General features: G+C 43.8%; 1 protein-coding gene across 3 annotated transcripts in view; it reads left to right on the top strand.

Annotated features, from left to right (window-relative positions):
- The window catches only part of SUDS3 (SDS3 homolog, SIN3A corepressor complex component), a 41,624-nt gene extending 24,396 nt beyond the window's left edge, over positions 1-17,228 (top strand). The window contains exons 11-13 of one of the 3 annotated variants that reach the window (XM_045457413.1): positions 3,778-3,862; positions 7,066-7,151; positions 12,521-13,409. In XM_045457413.1, coding sequence (XP_045313369.1) covers positions 3,778-3,862; positions 7,066-7,151; positions 12,521-12,563 — 214 coding nt within the window. In that variant the 3' untranslated portion in view covers positions 12,564-13,409. Of the gene's footprint in view, positions 1-3,777; positions 3,863-7,065; positions 8,590-12,520; positions 13,410-16,394 lie in introns of those variants that run through there. The other 2 variants (XM_045457415.1, XM_045457414.1) reach the window with 2 other exon arrangements.
- Positions 17,229-19,987: the final 2,759 nt, after the last annotated feature.

Genomic DNA, 19,987 nt, shown 5'->3' on the forward strand with positions numbered 1-19,987 from the left:
AAAGCCTTATGAGCTCATTTGTCAGGATTCCCAGGTCAGGATTTCCACTAGTAATAAAGTGATAAAGTCAATTTGACTTTTGGGGCTTGTTCTCTGAGGCTATTTCAAGTGTTTTTTCCATCCGAGATGAAGGCAGCTTGTAAAATGGGTTAATTGGCAAAAAAGTGATAATGTACGTTTTTACTGATTTAGCTCTATTGTTGCTGCTTTTTTAACAGTTTTTATGTCTAAGTTTATTTTCAGTTTTCTCCCTCTGTTTTATTGGTCTTTAGGCATTGAAAAGTAAATTTGTATGTTAAGGTTGTCATATACTTTTTAGTTTCATTTTGAAAATATAAACACTAATTTCTGAGGACTTGCCCCCCCACCTCCCCGATAATTCAGATCATTGAATAGATTTGATATCCAGGGATAATGGTTCCTCAAGACCATGGTGCGGTGTGTGAGATCTGGTTCAGGAGGACCTGGAAACCCAGTTGGCTCGGAAGTGGGCTGTTTTGGGAAACGCACGGGCCAGCTCTACTGTGGAGCAAATGGTGACCATTGGTGGACACTCAAGCCACCACCAGTTGGTGATCCCAGAGCAGGCAGACTTGGGAGGTGGCCAGATGCTCAAGTCCCAGATCACTTCTGGGATGGGGGATGGCGGTGGTAATAGGCCTCATAGACCTCATTGTTAAAGCCGGTCAGCAGTGTTGGGGTTTGCATCCTGTGCACATCTGAAGGAAAGCAACACATCTCCCAGAGTTAGCTGTTGTCTTTAATAGACATTAAGATGTTAATTTTAACACTACGTTTCGTTTTTACCCATCTTTGTTGTTCAGGTATTTTCCAGAAGCATGATTTACTTGATTTTTAACATAAATAACACTTGATTATTTCAGAAAAAAGAAAGCCATGCAATAAAAGGAATACCATTCTTTTTATTATTAGTATTATTTATTTTCAAGTTCATTACCATACACTATAGTCTTGGTTTCAGGAGTAGAACTCAGGGATTCTTCTTTTACATATGACGCCCGGTGTTCATCCCAAAAAGTACCCTCCTTAATGCCCATCACCCGTTTAACACCCCCTCCTCCCCAGCCACCCTTAGTTCTCTGTATTTAAGAGTCTGTTATGGTTTGCCTCCCTCTCTGTTTTATTTTTCTTTCCCTTCCCCTATGTTCATCTGTTGAGTTTCTCAAATTCCACGAGTGAAATCATGTGTCTTTCTCTGACTGACTTCACTTAGCATAATACCTTCCATCCACTTGTTGCAAATGGCAAGATTTCATTCTTTTTCATTGCTGAGTAGTAGTATGTATATATAAACCACATCATCTTTATCCACTTATCAGTTGATGGACACTTGGGCTCTTTCCATAAATTGGCTGTTGTTGATGGCGCTGCTATGTATATAATACCACTCTTAATTTAGATTCACATTTCTATAAAATCGTAATATACATTTTATTATGCATCTTAACTACAGATTTACCCAGTTTTTTTCTGTGTGTGTGTGTGTGTATGTGTATGATACACATGCAACATGCATCTGTTTTATGTGCACAGGAACATAATGGACATAATGGACATAGTTTTTCCCCCCTCCACTTAGCAGTATATTAAGTACCTTTCCACACTAGTAACCTACTTCTTCACACTGTGACCTTTCTTTATTAAAGTGTTTAGAAAATAGTATCAGAATGACTTGGGGCTAGGTGCATGTTGTTTTGTGTCTTTGTCCCTTTTATAACTCATAATCCCTGTAGAACATCCAAATGTTCCCCTCTCTCTGTATTTTTATTCTGACCATCACTTGAGATGTTACTATTTATGTAGGAAAGTTGGCTTAGATGTGGGAGGGAAACTGGAGTTTTTGAGTGATGCTGTGAGTTAATTCTGCCTTTCCTCATGCGCTGTATACTTCAGACCTTGTGATATTACATATTTAGCATAATGAAGGTCCCCTGACCCAGTTTACCAACTGATCTCTGGCCAAAAGCAACTTTAAAGCTGAGTCTAAACCAATCTTGCTGTTCTAATTGCATTTATGATTCGATTTCTTTTAACAGTGTTTTCAGGAAGTAAATTGAGTTAGAAACCCGAGTTTCAGCTTCTAAGTAGCAGGTTAAAGAGTGCTTAGAACCTCGATTGGAAAAAGCTCGTTGTGGGAGTGAAGTCCATCTCTCACTGTGATATCTTGGCAGTAGATTATTTCATTATACCGTTATACCAGCAAAGCAGTCTGCCTCTCCCTCCCCCCCCCCCCAAGGAATAGGATGCAGTGCTTTGCTGGGAGATGTGTTTTGGTAGAATTTACATGAGTTAGTGGGTTTGGCCAGATCTCTGCAGCCAGAATGAACCAAAGGTTAGATTTTTGACTAACTGGGGCTGGCCCAGGCCAGGGCTCCCAGCCGCAGCTCAGCTGATGTTTCCAACTCTTGCAGTCCAGCAGCTGCTCTGTCCTCCTGTGGCAGCTGCTGCTGTCTCATTTGGGCTTTGGCCCTGGCTTCATCACTTTCATCCTCGGCCTTGTCCCTGAACTTGTAGAAGTTGAAGGTGGTCCTGTGCTGCAGGCCAAGAGGATAGCTACTGGGGCTGAAATGGAATGTCTGTCTTGTCAGCTTCATGCAAGGCAGCTCTCTTGACTGATGGGGCCGAATTAAATCCCCGTTGGTACATACCCTGATGCTCAGAACTTCGCCTGGTTTATGCCTGCCAGGGTGAGTACTCAGTGTTTTTCATGGCCACTGTATTTGAAGCTGTGTGACAGCAGAGACCTTGTGGCCCTGTTGACTGTCCACCTCCAACCTCCAGCGTACTCACTGGTATGCGGTAAGTGATTAATGAGTCATCTGAGTGACCAAAGTAAGGGCTGAATTTGGCCTCCTTCTTATGGATGACTTATTTGGACACATTGAAAATAGGTTTGAACAAGTGTTCTATTATTTGTGTATTTTATCCACTGAACCTTCAGTGATTTGAGATGGGCTTGCCCGGGGGAATAGGTTGGTTTTTTGTTTGTTTTTTTTTTTTTTTAGAGCTGGGGAGGGACAGAGACAGAGGGGGACAGAGGATCCAAAGCAGGCTATGCACTGACAGCAGTGAGCCCGATGTGAGGCTTGAACTCATGAATCACCATGACATCATGACCTGAGCTAAAGTCGATGCTCAACTGACTGAGTCACTGAGGTGCGCCAGAATAGGTTTTCTTTGAAAAATTGTAATGTACTTTTTGAAATGGGTTTTATAGTCCAAATAAAAAGTAAATACATGGTGTTAGTTTCCCAGCCTTTCCTCAGCCCCCTTTTCCCCTCTGCAGAAGGCCCAAGGAATAGAAGTTTCAGATTTAGAAGATTAAGAGGCCGTCTGGTCTAATCCAAGGATGGAAGCCTTTAAATTAAACCTGAAATCCGGGCTCTTCCTCAAATGTAAAATAAGACTCTTAATTATATTTTTTGTGGTGGTGTTTTTCTGTCTTCCCTTTTTTCCTTCCTTTTTTAATTGGTGCCTGTAACAGTATTATTAAAATTTGTTAAGCATGTAGCTCTTATGTGAAGTGTTCTTTCTACAAAAGGAAAAACAGCAACAACAATTAACTCTAAAGAAGAGGGCAGGAGGAAACGTTGGGAGGAGATGGGTATGTTCGTGGTGGTGATGATTTCATGGGTGTATACTTACCCCAAACTCCTCGAGTTACAAACAGTAAATATGTATAGCTTTTTAACATGTCCGTGATACCTTAGTACAGTGGTTAAAAATATAAACAAATTTGTGTCTTGTTTTTGGCAGGTACCACAAGAGCCAAGCCATCTATCTGGAGTCAAAGGACAACCAGAAGCTGAGCTGTGTGATCAGCTCAGTCGGAGCCAATGAGGTAGGGACTGAACTCCCTAATCCTGCAGGAGAGGAGAGCACAGTGCGATAAGCGTGCAGGCGCCGCCCAGAGAGTGCGGTGGAACCTGGTGTGCTGTGCGGGTTAGGAGGGAAGTCAGCACTTCAGGCAGAAACTGCACGTAGTCACAGTGCCCCCTGAAAATTCCTTGCTTTGCTGGACTAACAACATATGTGGATTTGTATATTCCTGGTGGTATTTGTGAGCTCCACATACAGTAATTGAGTTGGGAGCCACTGAGAGAGACCACAGGAAAGAACAGAAGGCAAGTCTGTGTGATGTCTTTGTGTTCGTATCCTGCTGCTTTGTAAGGTAACCGTGTACTGAGAATGGAACTTGCTTGTGGAGCATACTCCATCTTTGTAATTTCGCTAGAGCTTTCATGTTTACTGAGACGCAGGGTCTGGCATACAGTAAGTGCTCAGTAAATGGATGCTGGCCTGATCTGAGCCACACGCTACTCCTTGCCTGTTGTCTTTACGATCTGACGTGTCCTCTTGCACCTCTCAGCAGTGAGCTACCAGGCTCTTGTCCTTAGGTATTGGTTTCCTAGAGTCTCTCCTGTAGGAGAGGGACTGGTTCCAAAGTCAGCTCAGAGGGTTATGCCCGCGGATGGTATGATTGACGATGTGAGTTCTCCGACTGGCCCTTCATTAGAGGGATGTCAGCAATGTGTAACTTGTATTGTTAGTAGTTTTAAAAAAGTTTAAAACTTTAATAGCTCGATTGGCTTGATCTTTTATCAGTCCACAAACGTCTGCAAAGAAATTGATTTTTAGGTGTCTACCCTCTGTAACTTATTCGTGCCAGTGCACAGTAAATCTAATGAAACTGGATTATGAAATAACTTAAGCCTCTTCCATTCTCCCAGCTTCCTGAATTGAAAATGCCCTCAAATGTGACTAGTTTGCAAAATGATTGTTTACTCAGAAGTCAGGGAGAACCTTCCAGATAAATGAATGTCCTTTTTCTCTAGGCTTGGGGTCTGTGAGTCACCCCAAGCCACGTCAGAACCAGAACAGAGGGATCTGATGAAGAGACCTGCTGTTCGTTGGCAAGAGACATTGTGACTTCGCAGCAGCCCTTGTGCCCTGCCCTGTGGCCTCTTGGGACCTAAATGTCACTTCACAACCAGTGCGTTGTCCTCCTCTGGGACACCTCGAGATTTTTCAGGAAAATAGCAACGCAGGTTACATTTTTTACTCTCTCTGTTAAAGATGGTCATCCTTTGACACAGTAGAGTGTCAGTGAGGTGACCAGAAAACGGTGACACTGAGACATGTCACCTGGAGGGGAGAAGCCTCAGTGTATCAGAGAGGCATGTGACTCTGATGATGAGGAAATATTTCTCACCTCGTGGAAGTATTCTAGCTCATTTTTCAGGTCAGATCCAAAGTGACACTGGAGCCACGTGGCCTTTGCATAAGTTGACTCCAGGCACATTTGGTGAGGGAGTCTGAGCCTTTTGGTGACTCCCCATTTCAGCCCTTCTGGGGGTCATTTTTCAGTTTAAAGTGCTTTTGCAAGGTCCTTAGGGGCTCAACTCCATGTGAAATCTTTAACTTGAGTTAAAAAAAAATTTTTTTTTAACATTTATTCATTTTTAAGAGAGAGAGAGAGTGTGCGCAAGCACGCAAGCAGGGGTGGGGCAGAGAGAGAGGGAGACAGAATCCGAAGCAGGCTCCAGGCTCCGAGCTGTCAGCACAGAGCCCAAAGAGGGGCACAAAGCCCAAAGAGGGGCTCACATGAACTGTGAGATCATGACCTGAGCTGAAGTCGGACACTGAACCGACTGAGCCACCCGGTGCCCCTAGTTTTAAACCAGCATATTTGACTGTAAAGTCTCTTGTTGATACATAAACTAAAGAGACTGAAATGAGACCAGGAACACTTTAAACCCTTGAAGCTGGCAGGGGGGGAAGGGAAAGATGGGCTTGGAGATGCATGTGGGGGAGAAGCATAACTTGAAGAACTTGAGCAGAATCCTGCGTCAGGCCCCATCTGGTGCATATCAGTTAAAACGGATGAGGAACGGGTGAGAAGCAGAGTCCGGGCTGGTTTTGGGGACAGAAGCAAGGAGTTTCGATAGCAGGTGTCAGCAACAAGGGGACTCAGCCTTCCTCTTCCATAAAATGGGGGTGAGGACAGGACTTCGTAGGGTTGTTCTGAAGATGAGAAAGCTCAGGTGTGTCGGGTGACCGAGGAGGTGGCTTTCTTCCCAGTGCTGGTGCAGAGGATGACACTTGCTGAGTGCCCCCGTCTGCCCTGGCCTCCCCCCGCTGCCCAAGTTCATCCTTGATGCCGCACAAGAACGCCTCTGCATGGTGAAATGGCAGTCATCTGCTGCGATCTGTGGGGGAAGGATGTGGCCAGGAGGGAAGGACTGTTTCAAGCTCATTGAGCCTTCTGATGATCCTGATTGGGCCTTAGCTCACTCATGGGCTTTTGTTCCTCTTCTTGTTCTTTTTTTTTTTTTCTTTCTTTTTTTTTACCCCCTGCCTTAATTGCCAGGAAACCAGAGTAGCGAAAAGCTATAATATGGAAGTCCCTTGGCAAGGAAAATATTTCCAAATTTGATTGACAGTTTATATTTGTGAACACATATATTTTGAATGTTGATAATGCTGTAATCAAACCAAATCAAAAAATGTCATTCCTTAAGATCAAGGCAAAAACAGAACCCAAGATCACTGTGCTTTCCATTTTCTTAATTTTTTTTTTTAATGTTTGTTTATTTCTGCGACAGAGACCGAGCATGAGTGGGGGAGGGGCAAAGAGAGAGGGAGACACAGAATGTGAAGCAGGCTCCATGCTCTGAGCTGTCAGCACAGAACCCGACGCGGGGCTTGAACTCACAAACCATGAGATCATGACCTGAGTCGAAGTCCGTCACTCAACCGACTGAGCCACCCAGGTGTCCCTGTGCTTTCCATTTTCTGAATCAGAGGTGTGAGAGAGGGAGAAGGGCGGTCCAGGGCTGCCGCCTGCTGTCTCGGGTGGTGGTTTCCGGGAGCAGGGCCACAGGTCAAGGAGGTGGGTTGAAGACCTCACAGGTAGACAGGAAGAGGTTGCCAGTGTTCTTCCCACACCCCATTCATGCAGATATTTTGAGGCTCTGGAAGATTTGCCCCTCGGTATTTGCTGTCAGCCCCTCTCATCTTGTTCCCTTTCCTTCTTGCCTGCAGATCTGGGTGAGGAAGACCAGTGACAGCACCAAGATGAGGATCTATTTGGGCCAGCTTCAGCGCGGGCTCTTCGTGATCCGCCGGAGGTCAGCGGCTTGACTTTCTACAGTGTTCTTCTTCCCTTGACCTTTTTTCTGGAGTGGTTTTTGGTTTTGTTTTCTTCCAAATAGAAAGTTTTTAACCCGGGAATTGCTCCCTTGGCCTTGGAAAATGGGGAGCGCTGTTGTGGATTCCGCGAGGCGCTTTGGTGGCAGCTGCTTCGGTCTTTGCGTTGCTCCTTCCTGCCTCAACCTCTTCCAGCCGTCAGTCACCATGAACTCTTACTTTTGGGAGTATTGGGAGTTTGGTTTACTCATTTCTTTATTTTTTTTGCTTATACTTTGTCTTTTTTTTTTTTTTTTTAAAGGCTCCTTTGAGTTTGAAGGAACATTTTTTTTTTTTTTTTTTTTAATTAATTATCTTTAGGTCTTTCTACCAGGAAGGGATACAGTCTACACGGCATTTTCATGAATCTGATTAGTGGATCACATAGCTCTTTCTGTTGTCGAGCCCAATTCTGTTTCTCCAGAAGCTTGGGGCAGAGGTCCTAGCAGAAGGAGATTAAGTCTCCTGGCTCTCAGCCTTCTCTGAGAAATAAATGCCTCGTGTAACATCTGGCGTATGCCATCCATTCCACTGGCTGAGCGACAGAAAAATTTGCCTGGGTGACTACGTGCACTGAGTAAATGGGGTTGGGGGAGGGGGCATTTTCACGCTTATAATGTGCTGAAGGTCCTGCATTTTAAATGTTATTTAATGCAAGTGGTATATTCAGACATGTTTGTTCTAGCTCAAGCTGGAACGAGTGGTCATTTCAGAAGTTTTTATTTCTAATTCATTTCTGTCCCCTGCTTCAAGTCGATGGAATGGTACCTCGCCCAGGCTGATTATCCAGGTTATCTATTGTAGGTGGGGAGATAAGACTGATAGTGGCAGTAATCAGTGGTCTGTAGATGCTCACTCATAACTCAGATTACACTCTTGTTGCTCATGCCACTGTTGCCCCGACCATTTCAAGCCCGTGGGGCCTTGTTGTCGGCGCCCCCTGCCTCCCAGGAGGTCTGGTCCAGCCTGAAGACAAAGAAAACTCTGCCGTGGCTGCCGCTAAACCTGCGCTCTTCCTAATGATTCCTGGTGAAACGGCCTTCCCCGTACTCTCTGCCCCACCTTCCCATCATTGGAGGAGTGATTCCCTGGCACGTGGGGTTTTCTGGATGATAGCTGTCACCTTAGGATATTTAATGAATTTGGGGTTAGAGCAACTGTTAGCATCTCTCTGGGAAATCAGTCGACCTTACACATCCTAAGACATCTTTGTATGTAGTACCCCTCGTCTCGGGTGATTCTCCTCGTGTTGTCTTTTGATGTCCACACCCCAAAGCAAGTTGGGGGCCATGAAAACCAGTGAATCACCTTCTCTTGTAAGTCCTGGCTTCAACAGAGACCAAACCTTACTGACTCAGAGTAAAGACTTGTACAGATTCATTTTTGTTTTAATTTGTAATTCATTTCTCTTTTTTTTCCTCCCTGGTATTGGAGTCTCATTTAGAAAACAGGGTAGATGATGCTTGTTTACTTAGAGTTGGCTCGGTGTTCTGTGCTGCTTCTCTGCCCCCAGCCCCTATTATGATGTTTGCTTTGGTGAACCAAGTCCATAGTAAACAGAGGCTTCATCTTTTGTTTCTTCTTGACAGCCTTTGCTCTCTTGCTTGAGTTGTCACTGTGGGTATGTAACATCCCATAATATCAGGCGGCTATCTGTTATCCTCTAGTGCCCTTGTGATGGAAATATATCTAGATGTAGTGTGTGTGGTCATCAAAGTTGTGGGGTTTTTTGTTTGTTTCTGAATGATTGTCTTACTTGGCTTTCTAGCAGTACACCAAAGTTTGGTTTTTTGAAAAGGACTGTATTGATAACTGGGATTCTGCATCAAAGCAACAAGTTGCCTTTTTTTTTTTTTTTTTTTCTTCCTTGTCTGGTGGCACCTTTGTGCTTTTGTGAATGAACTATTTATTTGAAGACCAGGGTATGGGCACTTTGGCCTTGCCTCTTCTGTAAATTTGAGGGTGACGAGGTAGTGCTCTGGCCTTGGCCACATCACTGCCTTCTGCTTCTCTCTTGTCCTCACAACCCTTAATCATAGTGTGGTGAAAACAGGGGCAGAAGGGGAATAGACCTGAGACACAGCACAGTAAATCGTACTCTTAGTCCCAGAAGATTTAGTTTTTTATTTCATTACCCCAGAGATGACAAGCCAGCAGTTCAGCCCCTCTGACAGGCAGAGAGCCTTGTTAGGAGATGGAGGTGCTTTTGTGATGGGCAAAACAGACTTTGAGGTTCCTGGACTAAGAAGGGGCTGGCTTTTAGCCCAGGTGGCCATTCTTATTCAAGAAGCTCTTTCGCTCTCCCTAAATTCAGACTATTTCTTGCAACTCATACTTTGAAAAAGGTTGATCTAGACAACTCTTAACAAGAACCTGTATGTGCGTTAATCTGATCAAGAACCTGCACTTGTGTTATTCGGATCAAGAACCTATATGTGTATTTTGTTTGAGGCACCTGCCTCAGTATTATACACGGTGTTTGCTATGGATGCGTCCCAATTATTTATTTTACCTATGCTTAGAGCCTTTGTGTTGCCTTCCCCACCACCTGACTCCCTCTCTCCCAAAGCCAGTGTCCTCTTGAACAGTTTCCAGTTTTCCGTAGCCATACCAAAGCCGGGATGTTTTCATTCGTTTGGATACCAGTATTTATGGATCTCTAACTACATAATTTCTCTCTTCTTTCTTTCTTTCTTTCTTTCTTTCTTTCTTTCTTTCTTTCTTTCTTTCTTTCTTTCTTTCTTTCTTTCTTTCTTTCTCTCTCTCTCTCTCTCTCTCTCTCTTTCTTTCTCTCTTTCTCTCTTTCTCTCTCCCTCTCCCTCCCTCCCTCCTTCCCTTCCTCCCTTCCTCCCTCCCTTCCTCCCTTCCTCCCTTCCTCCCTTCCTCCCTTCCTCCCTTCCTTTCTTCCTTCCTTCCTTCCTCTAACTGGGGCCAGTATAAGATCCCAGAGGCTGATCTGCAAATCAAGCTATTTGTCTTTGTGTGTGAGACCCTGTATTCAGGGTTGGGTGACTTTTCTAAGAGAAATACTGGGAGCGGGGAGGGGGTTGGTCGCATTTCTTTTTTTTTTTTTTTTTAACCTACCTTGGGGTAGCAGGGGAAATCCTATTTTTTACAATATTTTAGTTTTTGTTTTTCTATTAACCTTTCCTTTTGTCCTTGAATTTTTACTGAATTTCCTCCTGACTTAAAAATCTTGTTTCTAATTTGGGAATTTGAAATCTTGGTACTTAATGTTATGCCATTTTTTCCAAAGAGTTCAAACCACTTTAATACCAGAACATGGTAAAATATTTGCAGCCATTTGAAGCAGCTGGTGGTCTTTTTATATATCCTCATTAACTGGTACCATTAAATGTTCTGAGAGGTGAATGTAAAATGTAAAAAGTTATAGGGTTGTTTTTTTTTTTTTTAAATAACAATAAACTTTCAAAGAGAAAACCAGCATGTAGTCTGTGTTATATCCATTGACTTGATAAATGATTGAAATTTATTTTAGGTTTTCCCTCCAGCGTTTGTGGGAGAAGGAAATTGGGAGAGAGGGAGGGATATACTAGATACTTGCTCGTTGTGAAGAGGAAGATACGGAGTGATGTCAAAGATAGGCTCTCAGTTTTGTAAAGAGCAGTCTAGAGGTGTTGACCCATCAATGTGATATACTCTCCTTGTTGGAGATGATAAAACAATTTCATGGAAAGTTGAGTCAATGCAATTGACCTTAGATAGGAAAAACCTTAAGGTAGACTCGTATGATTGAAGAAGATGCTGCCATTTTGTACTCTAGAGCACTGCTTCCCAGTTTTACCAAAGGGGGAAAAAATGCTGGTATTTCTACAGCTCCCTGGTGGGTAAACTGAGGAGGCTGCTAACTGCCACAGGTGACAGACCTGGTGTGCTCACGACCCGGGTGTGGCATGCCCAGCAGGAAGGGCTGCTCTGTGCTTTGGATGTTGGAGAAGGGTGGTCACTATTTTTAAAATTTTTTATTGTAACATTTGTACAGAAAAGTACACAAATCTTATTTGTACAAGTTGAATCTTCTCAACGTGAATGCGTCCATGTAACCCGTCATCTAGATTGGGAAATAGCACTACCAGCACCCACAGCCTGAGCAGGCTTCCTTCCGGTTGCCAGTCCTCGCAGGGGTAAGGGCTAGCTCGACCGGTTTTCTCTATTTTCGTCATCTTAACCTTCAAGCTCTTGAGCACCTGGGTCTTTCTAGAGTTGTAGAAGAGCCAAGTCCCTGGTGGAGGCTAGGGGTTCGCCAGGGACGTGAAAGCTAGTAGTGAAGCATGTGGCGACACAGGGGTGGTAAAAAAAACAACAAAAAAAAAAAAACATTCAGGTTAACTCTGTCACCCTCCCGCTTGTCGCCAAGGCAAACAGAACTTGCCCTTGATGTCAGCATCCGCTTTTGTGAGAGTTCTTTGTCTAGGTCAGGCACTATACTAAACGCTGCAAGCCAGGCATTTTCTGTTTCAGTCCTTGTAATCTGTGAAAGAGTGCTGATACTCCCAATGCAGTTGTTAATATAATTTGTTAATACATTTGTTATATTGTTGATGTATTTGTTAACATAGTCTAAGACTTGGCTTAATTCTCCCCTGAAACCCAGAGTTCATCACAGTGCCTAGTCCTAGTGAGTGCTCCGTAAATGTTGTCAGATACTGTTAGTGCAAAATGATGTGCAAAGACAGGTGGGCTGGTGAATAATAATAGCTCCAGCCCTCACTACTGTGCCCTTCACTTTTATTATCTCATCGAAGCCTCATAACAACCCTGGAGAGAAGACGCTATTGTTATCACCAGTTTTCAGAGGAGGAAACATTCCTTTATCACAGGGGGTGGTTAGGTAATTTCTCCAAGGTCACACACACCAGCTTGCACAGTCCCAGCTCTTTCAGATTCTAAGCCAGGGTTCCTAAGCGCTGCCCTGTGCAGCCTTTTCCCAGCCCCCTTTGTTCACAGTGCATTCAGCATTTCCACCTTTCTCCAGCCCTTCTCTGGGAGTTTGTTTTTATCTGCTCTCACCTCTTATAGAGCAAATTTCAGAAGTAAAAACGCTATAATTTGCTAGGACCCTTTCCCCTGCTAGATAACTCCGGGCTTCTTCCTTGGTAATCGAGTTGTGAGAGTCACAGTTACTAGCCGAGAGGTCCCTTTGCTCTGAAACAGTGTGGGCAGGTGTGTAACGGAAAACAGGGAACCATTTAGAATGTAAAGAGTGAATGACCTTGATGGAGCCGACTTTAATAAGCAACATGAGAACCTTTGGAGGAAAACACTTACCTTTTTTTTTTTTTTTCCCCAGATCACTCTCTTCCTGCCTGCCTTTCTTGTCATCTCTGAAGTAAGCAGGGAAGGGTAGGAGCCATTGAACTGGTTTCTAAAAATGTAGATGGAGAGCTGGACACGCTACGTCTTGCTGCTCTCTGGATGTCGGTGGACCTTTTCATGTCGTGTCCTGCTGTAGAGCCACTGAATGAAAGAACACACCAGTTCAATGTCACCTGCTTCAGACTGTCTGCTCAGCTCCAACCAGCAGCCTGCATAACCACCAAAGCCAGGGTTTGCAGTCTTTGGAGAGAGGCAGGAATGAAACCAATTTCTGGTCTCTTCTGCTAGTGTTAGAGATGCCCCACATCTATCTTTGGTAAAGCTAAGCACCTTCTCTGCTTTTAAAAAGACAGTAGATGGAATGCTCTAGAAACATGGGCACCAGCTCACTCTCTTTGGACATAATGACATGATGAGAAATATATTAGCTTTAGGAATTTTAGTGTTTACCAGAGTAGGTATTTTTGTGAATAGCTATGATTATTAAGACGAAAAGATATGTATGTTCAGAAGGATCCCTGGGGGAGAGAGGGAGATAAGATACAGCATAGGTACCTAGACACTTAATCCCTTTACCCATTTTCCCTAAACTGTGTTTGCTCAATTCTCTGAAAGATACAGATCTCTAAAATGACAAAATTCACTTTACTGATACGAGAAGACCAATAATCAGAATCTGAAAGATTCTCTCCCGTTTCTCAAAAGTTGGAGACTCAGCGGTGTGCTCTGTTTTTCTGCAGCCTGATGCTCCTGTCTGTTGGCATCACCTGTCTGCCTGCTGATGGGGTGAATGGATGTGGGGTCAAAGTAAGTGAGATTAGGGGCACCTGGGTGGCTCAGTCGGTTAAAGCATCCGACTTCGGCTCAGGTCATGATCTCATGGTCCATGAGTTCCAGCCCCGTGTCGGGCTCTGTGCTGACGGCTCAGAGCCTGGAGCCTGCTTCAGATTCGGTCTCCCTCTCTTTCTGCTCCTCCTCTGCTACTGGTCTGTCTCTCTCGCTCTCAAAAATAAATGAACATTTGGGGCACCTGGGTGGCTCAGTCTGTAGAGCAACCGACTTCAGCTCAGGTCATGATCTCGCGGTTTGTGGGTTTGAGCCCCGTGTCGGGCTCTGTGCTGACAGCTCAGAGCCTGGAGCCGCTTCGGATTCTGTGTTTCCCTCTCTCTCTGCCCCTCCCCCACTCACACTCTGTCTCTCTCTGTCTCAGAAATAAATAAACATAAAAATAAATAAACATAAAAATAAACATTAAAAAAGGTTCTAGAGCCAGCTAGGAAAGCAGTGCTCATAGAGAATAAGCAGTTATTGCAGGTAGGAGTACAGTGGCCTCAGGTTGGCAAGTCCCTGCATATAATTAAGAATCACTTTTTTTTCAACATTGATTCTTTCGGTAAGTATTTGAGTGTTTACTGAGATGCAGTGTGGCATAGTGGCAGTGTGGCAAGAGCAAAAGAGTTGGAATCAGTATTTGAATCCAGCTTTAACTAGCTGCAATGTGAGGCACATAGGTTAAATAGTAATATCCATCCCAGAGTGATTTTGAGGATTCTAATAATGTTAATGTATATAGCACTTACTATATCCTAAGCACTTTACCCATATTAACTTACTGAATCCTTGTAATGACCCCGTGAGGTAGCCACTATTACAAATCCTCACTCTGTAGTTGAAGAAATTGAGAAACAGAGGTTAAGTACCTTGCCCAAGGTCACGTAGCTAGTAAATGGTGAGCCAGGATTCTGAGCCCAGTTTCTCCAGACCCCTTGCTCTCATTCACCATACTCTGCTTTGAGGGGGACATAACACAGGGCTGGATTCAGGGAGTGCCCAGTCTCTGGAAACTGTCGCCTCCATTGTCACTACTGCTGCCCTCTATCTGTCTCTGTCCTTGGATGTTAATCTGCCAAATCCTGTGAGACCAGAAGCTAGTTTAGTGCCAAGAGACAATGAAGGTAAAGTTGGCAGCTTCAGAGATCATGGTAAGTGTCACTTCCTACAAGTGGGTTGGAATGAATGCCCAGCACATTGGGTTGAGGAGGATTCAGAAGCCCAAGTTGGGCAGAATGGGAGGAGTGGCTTAATCAATTAGTTTTGTCTGCTGATTTAGTTTGACCCCTTATTTTGAAGATGAAAACATCTAAGGCCCAGAGATGATAAATGATGTGCCTAAGTTCATATGGCCAGCTACAGGCAGAGAGGTGGTGGGGGTCCTGTATTCTGGTATGGCCACTCATTAACCCAGGGCTTTTTACTTAATGGCTTGATAGTTAGGGCACACTCATCCTATTGTGCCTCGGACTTTTCTGGTTTTAGCATTGATAATCTTGCATCCCAGGAACTGTGTCAGACCCAGGCAAACCGAGACAGTTGGTCACCCTGCTCAGTTTCCTCCTCTGTAAAGTGGGGATAAGAATTGGCATTTTTCCATGGATTAAGTGATTTCTCATAGATTAGATAAAGCACTCAGAAGTAGTGTTTGGGACGTAGTAAGTCCTCAATACGTGTTGGTGATTTATTGTTCTTGTGTTCATTATTATTGGAACAGAGGGTTCCAGCCCCAAAATGGGATCCTGGAGAACTTCACAATCATCCCAGCCAAGACAGGGGACCTTGCCAGGATCATCTGGTCACCTGGAGCTGACTGTTGGGGATGTTTTTTCTTCTACTTGAAATAGTAGTAAACTATCATGAGCTCGAGGATTGACATTAGTGCATTCAATCCACATGCTGTTTGTGGAGTATTGCATGTTAGGTAGTCTAGGTTCTTTGGGGGGATTTAGAGATAAATAAAAGCATGGTTCCCTTCCTCTGGGACAGTGAGGATGGGCAGCCGTGCTTGTCAGTAATTCTGGTTCAGTGGGATAGGAGCTACATTCGAGGCCTGGAGAAAACTGGACAGGAAAATACTAGCAGTTGACATTTATCAGGCAGGTGGTTGAACACTTCACGTGTATTATCTCATTAATTATTTGTTGTCTGTGAATTTGTTGTTACGTATCTGGGGTTTACAGACTGGGAAACTGAGGTTTAGAAAGAGTAAGAAACTTGCCTCAAGTTCACCCAGCATGATTCCAAAGCAGGTCTTGCTGACCCAGAGTCTGAATTTTCATGAAGCAGGAATGCTTTACAATTACTTCGGAAAGAAAAGAAAATTTGAGCTTGGCCTGAAAACTGAGGCAGGCCTTAAGCAGTGTCCATGGCCAGGAATGGGAACTGCATGCAGAGGAAATGGCTCGGTTGAAAGCGGAAGTAGAGGGTGGGACATGTTTAAAAAGTCAAATGAGAGTGTGTGCTGAACAGTAACTCTGGACGAATGGGCTTTGAACTTTAAAATCTGTTTGTTTGTTTTTTTTTCCCAGACCCATACCTTTTTGTCCTTCCACGCTTTAGGTTCACCTTCCTTTCCTTCCTGCCTCTGTCCTTTTCTCCCTTCCCCCTTTTATATCGCCAGTGCGGTGGCTCGTGGCAGTCTTGGAGTGACGCTTTCCAATTTCACACTTACATGCTCCTGAAAGTATTCGTAAACTAACTCATATGTAAAACCAATAAAGGGCAACAGCACACATTCCTGTTAGGCAGTAATTTTGTTTGACTCCCTTTCTTCTGTTTTGATCACTCATCTTCCTGCAAACATGGTGCTTTGACCTTACCGGAAGTGGAAGTTTCAGGAAGCCAAGCATGGTGGAGCTCTGTCAGCATATGAGTAATAGGAATGAAGAAGAGCTCGTGTTTATTGAGCACTTACTACGTGCCTGGACAAGGGCTAAGTACTTTTCGTGCATTATCTTTTTTAGTGCACTCAACAGTCATGTGAGGTAGGTCTGCCTGATTCCCATTTTTAACAGATGAGGAAATTGAGACTCAGAGGAGAAGAGGATTCACCTCTGCGCCGCATTCCTACGTTTCCTTTTCCTGTTGGCTTCTTCCATCGTAGCATGTAGTGCCAAAGTACAAAGGACCAACGCCCTCCATTTTCCACGCCTGGAACAGACACTGGGAAGGGAAGCAACTTGCCTGAGATCACACCGCCGATGAATGGGAGAGCAGAAACTAAATCCAGGTCTTGTAACTCTTAATCCAACAGTTGGGGGAAATCCCAGGCTGAAGCCGAAGGGCATGGATTTAAGATTTGGGTTTGAATTTTAGCCCTGTGACTTACAAACTGTGTGACCTTAGGCACGTCTCATAACCTATCTGGGCTCCAGTCTAGAAAGTGGAGACGATGATGATAGCCACCTCAGCAAGCTTATTGTGAGGGTTGAGTGAGGTCACACAAGCCAAGCAGCCCCAGCAGTGACCCTTGTGCCTGAAACAAGCCAGGTCCCTCTAGCGTGTTAGATACATCTCTCCCACCTTGCCAGCTGCCCGTTGTTACTTCAGGAGTTGTCTGCCCCATCTGCTCAGGTCCCAGCATGCCTTCAGGCTAAGCCCACAGCAACCTTGCAAGGGGAACCCCTGCCACTAGCCACGAACCTTGAAATTCAAGACAACAGATGCCCAGCATCTGTTCACCTTATTAGCGCCTCACTAGAGAAGAGTTTGAAATCCTCCCTCACCTCCCACCAGCTGTGTTGAGAAACCCACTGGACTGTGGGGGAGGACAGGGACTGGGTCCCCCCCTCCCCCTATCCCCAGGGATTTGCATACTGTAGGTACACATTAAATGCTTACTGAATGAATGGTTAGCTAATTATCTCATTTCTCAGCACAGCATATTAATCTCTAAGATCACAGTAATAACATAATGCAGTTTAGAAATGAAAGGATTTTACAAAGTTGGCCACAAAATACAGTAGTCTTTTATTTTCTACCTCATTTCCCCTCCCAGAAGCAATCATCCCACCTCTTTTAGCTGATTGTTTCAGTACATTTCTAAGAATTCTCTTAAATTCTGACCATGGAAATCCTTCCCTCCTCTCTCAGTATAGTTATTTCATAATTTTGATGAGGTCAGTATTTAGTGTTTACATTATTACGGCTATGTAAATGCTAGTCACAGCTGAGCCCTGTTGTAAAGTATGATTGCCTTTATTTTTTTTCCCCTTGACAGTGTTCCCCCAGGAGTTAATAATTGTCTTGTATTTTTGTTATAAGCCTGGTTTCCTAGGTGCTTATTAGAATTCAACCTCAAGGCCTTCACCAAGTGTTTAAATTCCCTTTAAGACACTCAGATGCACCAGAATTCCATTGATTTCATCACCCTGAAGAAGCCTTCCCCCTGGGGACTTCTGGACTGGTTGCCTACTCTAGACTGGTGGCCCCCCATATGGCACATAGCTGTCTCCCTGGAGTCTTCCTTTACCTCCGTACTGGGGGCTCCGCTTTGTCACTCTTTGCGTTTGGATCTCCCATTCTCGTTTCCTTTGTTTTCCTTTTTCTCTACCTCCCCATTTTGGCAAAACGCATCTTGCAGTAACTTACCAAGCATGATTAAAAATGCTCTCATTCTGTTCTCTTACTTCATCGATGGTTTGGCTGGTGTAACTACATTTTTAATTCCCAGAATTAAAGCCCATACATTTCCAGAATTGAAAAGGCCCACAAAGCACTTAGCACTTAACTATATTTCAGCCAGCCCCTTCCTTCCTCAACCTTCGTTTTGAGAGGTTCCTTGTGCTGCTAAATTCATTATTCTCCGGTTTCTCTGCTGTCAGTTTTAAAATTCAGGTTTTGTTTTGTTTTAATTTACTTTACAGCTTCTAAAATTTGGTTGTTTCCTCTCTAGTGTTTTCCATTCTGGTGGGTTTAATTCTAGCTTGGAAATCATTTCCCTTCAAGATTCTGAAGGTATTCTTTATTGCTGTCTAGCTTCTGATGTTGTCCTTGAGAAGCCTGAAACCATTCTGATTATTTATTCTCTGATCACCACCCCCCCCACCTTTATCGAGATATAATTGACATAGCATTGCATAGGTTTAAGGTGTACAGTTTGTACCATTTTGATAAACGTGCGTATTGTGAACTGATTACCACAGTAAGGTTATTTAACCTGTCTGTCATTTCAGTAGGTGTGCCATTTTTTGTGCGAATGTAGTGAGTACTTTTAAGATCTCTCCTAGCATCTTTCAAGTGTACAGTCCAGTATTATTAACTGTAGTTACCATGCTGTCCATTACATCCCCAGGAATTGTCTGTCACTGGAAATTTGTACCCCTTGACCGCCTACACTCTTTTTCCCACCCCCCAGCTCCCTCCTCTGGCAACTACCAATCTACTCTCTCGTTGGATGAGTTTGATTTTTTGTAGATTCCATTTCTAAGTGAGAATACATAGTACTTGTCTCTCTTTGACTTATTTCACTTAGCATAATGCTCTTGGGGTTCATCCATATTGTTGCAAAGAGTAAGATTTCCTTCTTTTTATGGGTGAATGTTTTTTTTTTTTTTTTATCCAGCCATCCGTCAGTGGACATTTAGGTTGCTTCCATGTCTTGGTTATTATGAATAATGCTGTGGTGAACATGGGGGTGCAGATGTCTCTTTGAGACAGTGATTTCATCTCCTTTGGATATATACCCAGAAGTAGAATTACTGGGTAGTTCTTTTTTTTTTTTTTTAAGGAACCCCCATATCTCTATACTGGCTGCACCAGCTTGGATTCCCACCAACAGTGCACAAGCGTTTTCTATTCTCCATATGTTTGCCCGTACTTGTCAAATTATATCTTTTTGACAGTAACCATTTTAACAGGTGTGAGGTGATACCTCATTGTGGTTTTGGTTTTCATTTCATTTCCTTGATAGAGTGATGTTGAGCAACTTTTCATGTACTTGTTGGCTGTTTGTGTATCTTTGGTGATTTGACTTTTTTTTTTTTGAAATGTTTATTTATTTTTGAGGGTGGGGGAAGGGGCAGAGAGAGAGAGGGACAGAGGATCAGCACTGACAGCACTGACAGCAGTGAGCTCAAGGCAACACGGGGCTCAAGCTCAAGGACTGCAAGATCATGACCTGAGCCGAAGTGGGACACTCAACTGACTGAACCACCCAGGTGCCCCTGGTTATCTGACTTTTTAACATCTCTAGAAGCTTGTAGGATCTGTGGCATTTTGAAAGTTCAAGATGACAGGCCTTGTTGTGGGCCCATTGTTCCTAGCAGTTAGCTTTTTCAATTCTGGAAACGTATGTCCTTAAATTCTGAGAATTAAAATAATACATCTACATAAATATGCGCGCGCACACACACACACACACACACACATATTTTACGGATGTAGTAGCAAGCTTCCATGATCCTTGCCTCCTGATAGTCATACCCCTGTGCAGTTCACTGTCATTATTGGACCACGATTGGTCTCTGTGACTAGTAGCATATAGCAGAAGTGATAGTAATTCATTTCTGAGATTGGAGTATAAAAGACACAGTACAGTGACTTCTTTTTGGTTGTGCTCTCTTTCTCTTGAATCACTTGCTTTGGGGAAAGCCAGTTACCATGTGAA

The sequence above is a fragment of the Leopardus geoffroyi genome, chromosome D3, assembly GCF_018350155.1.
Source record: "Leopardus geoffroyi isolate Oge1 chromosome D3, O.geoffroyi_Oge1_pat1.0, whole genome shotgun sequence".
In the NCBI taxonomy this organism is placed as follows: Eukaryota; Metazoa; Chordata; class Mammalia; order Carnivora; family Felidae; genus Leopardus; species Leopardus geoffroyi.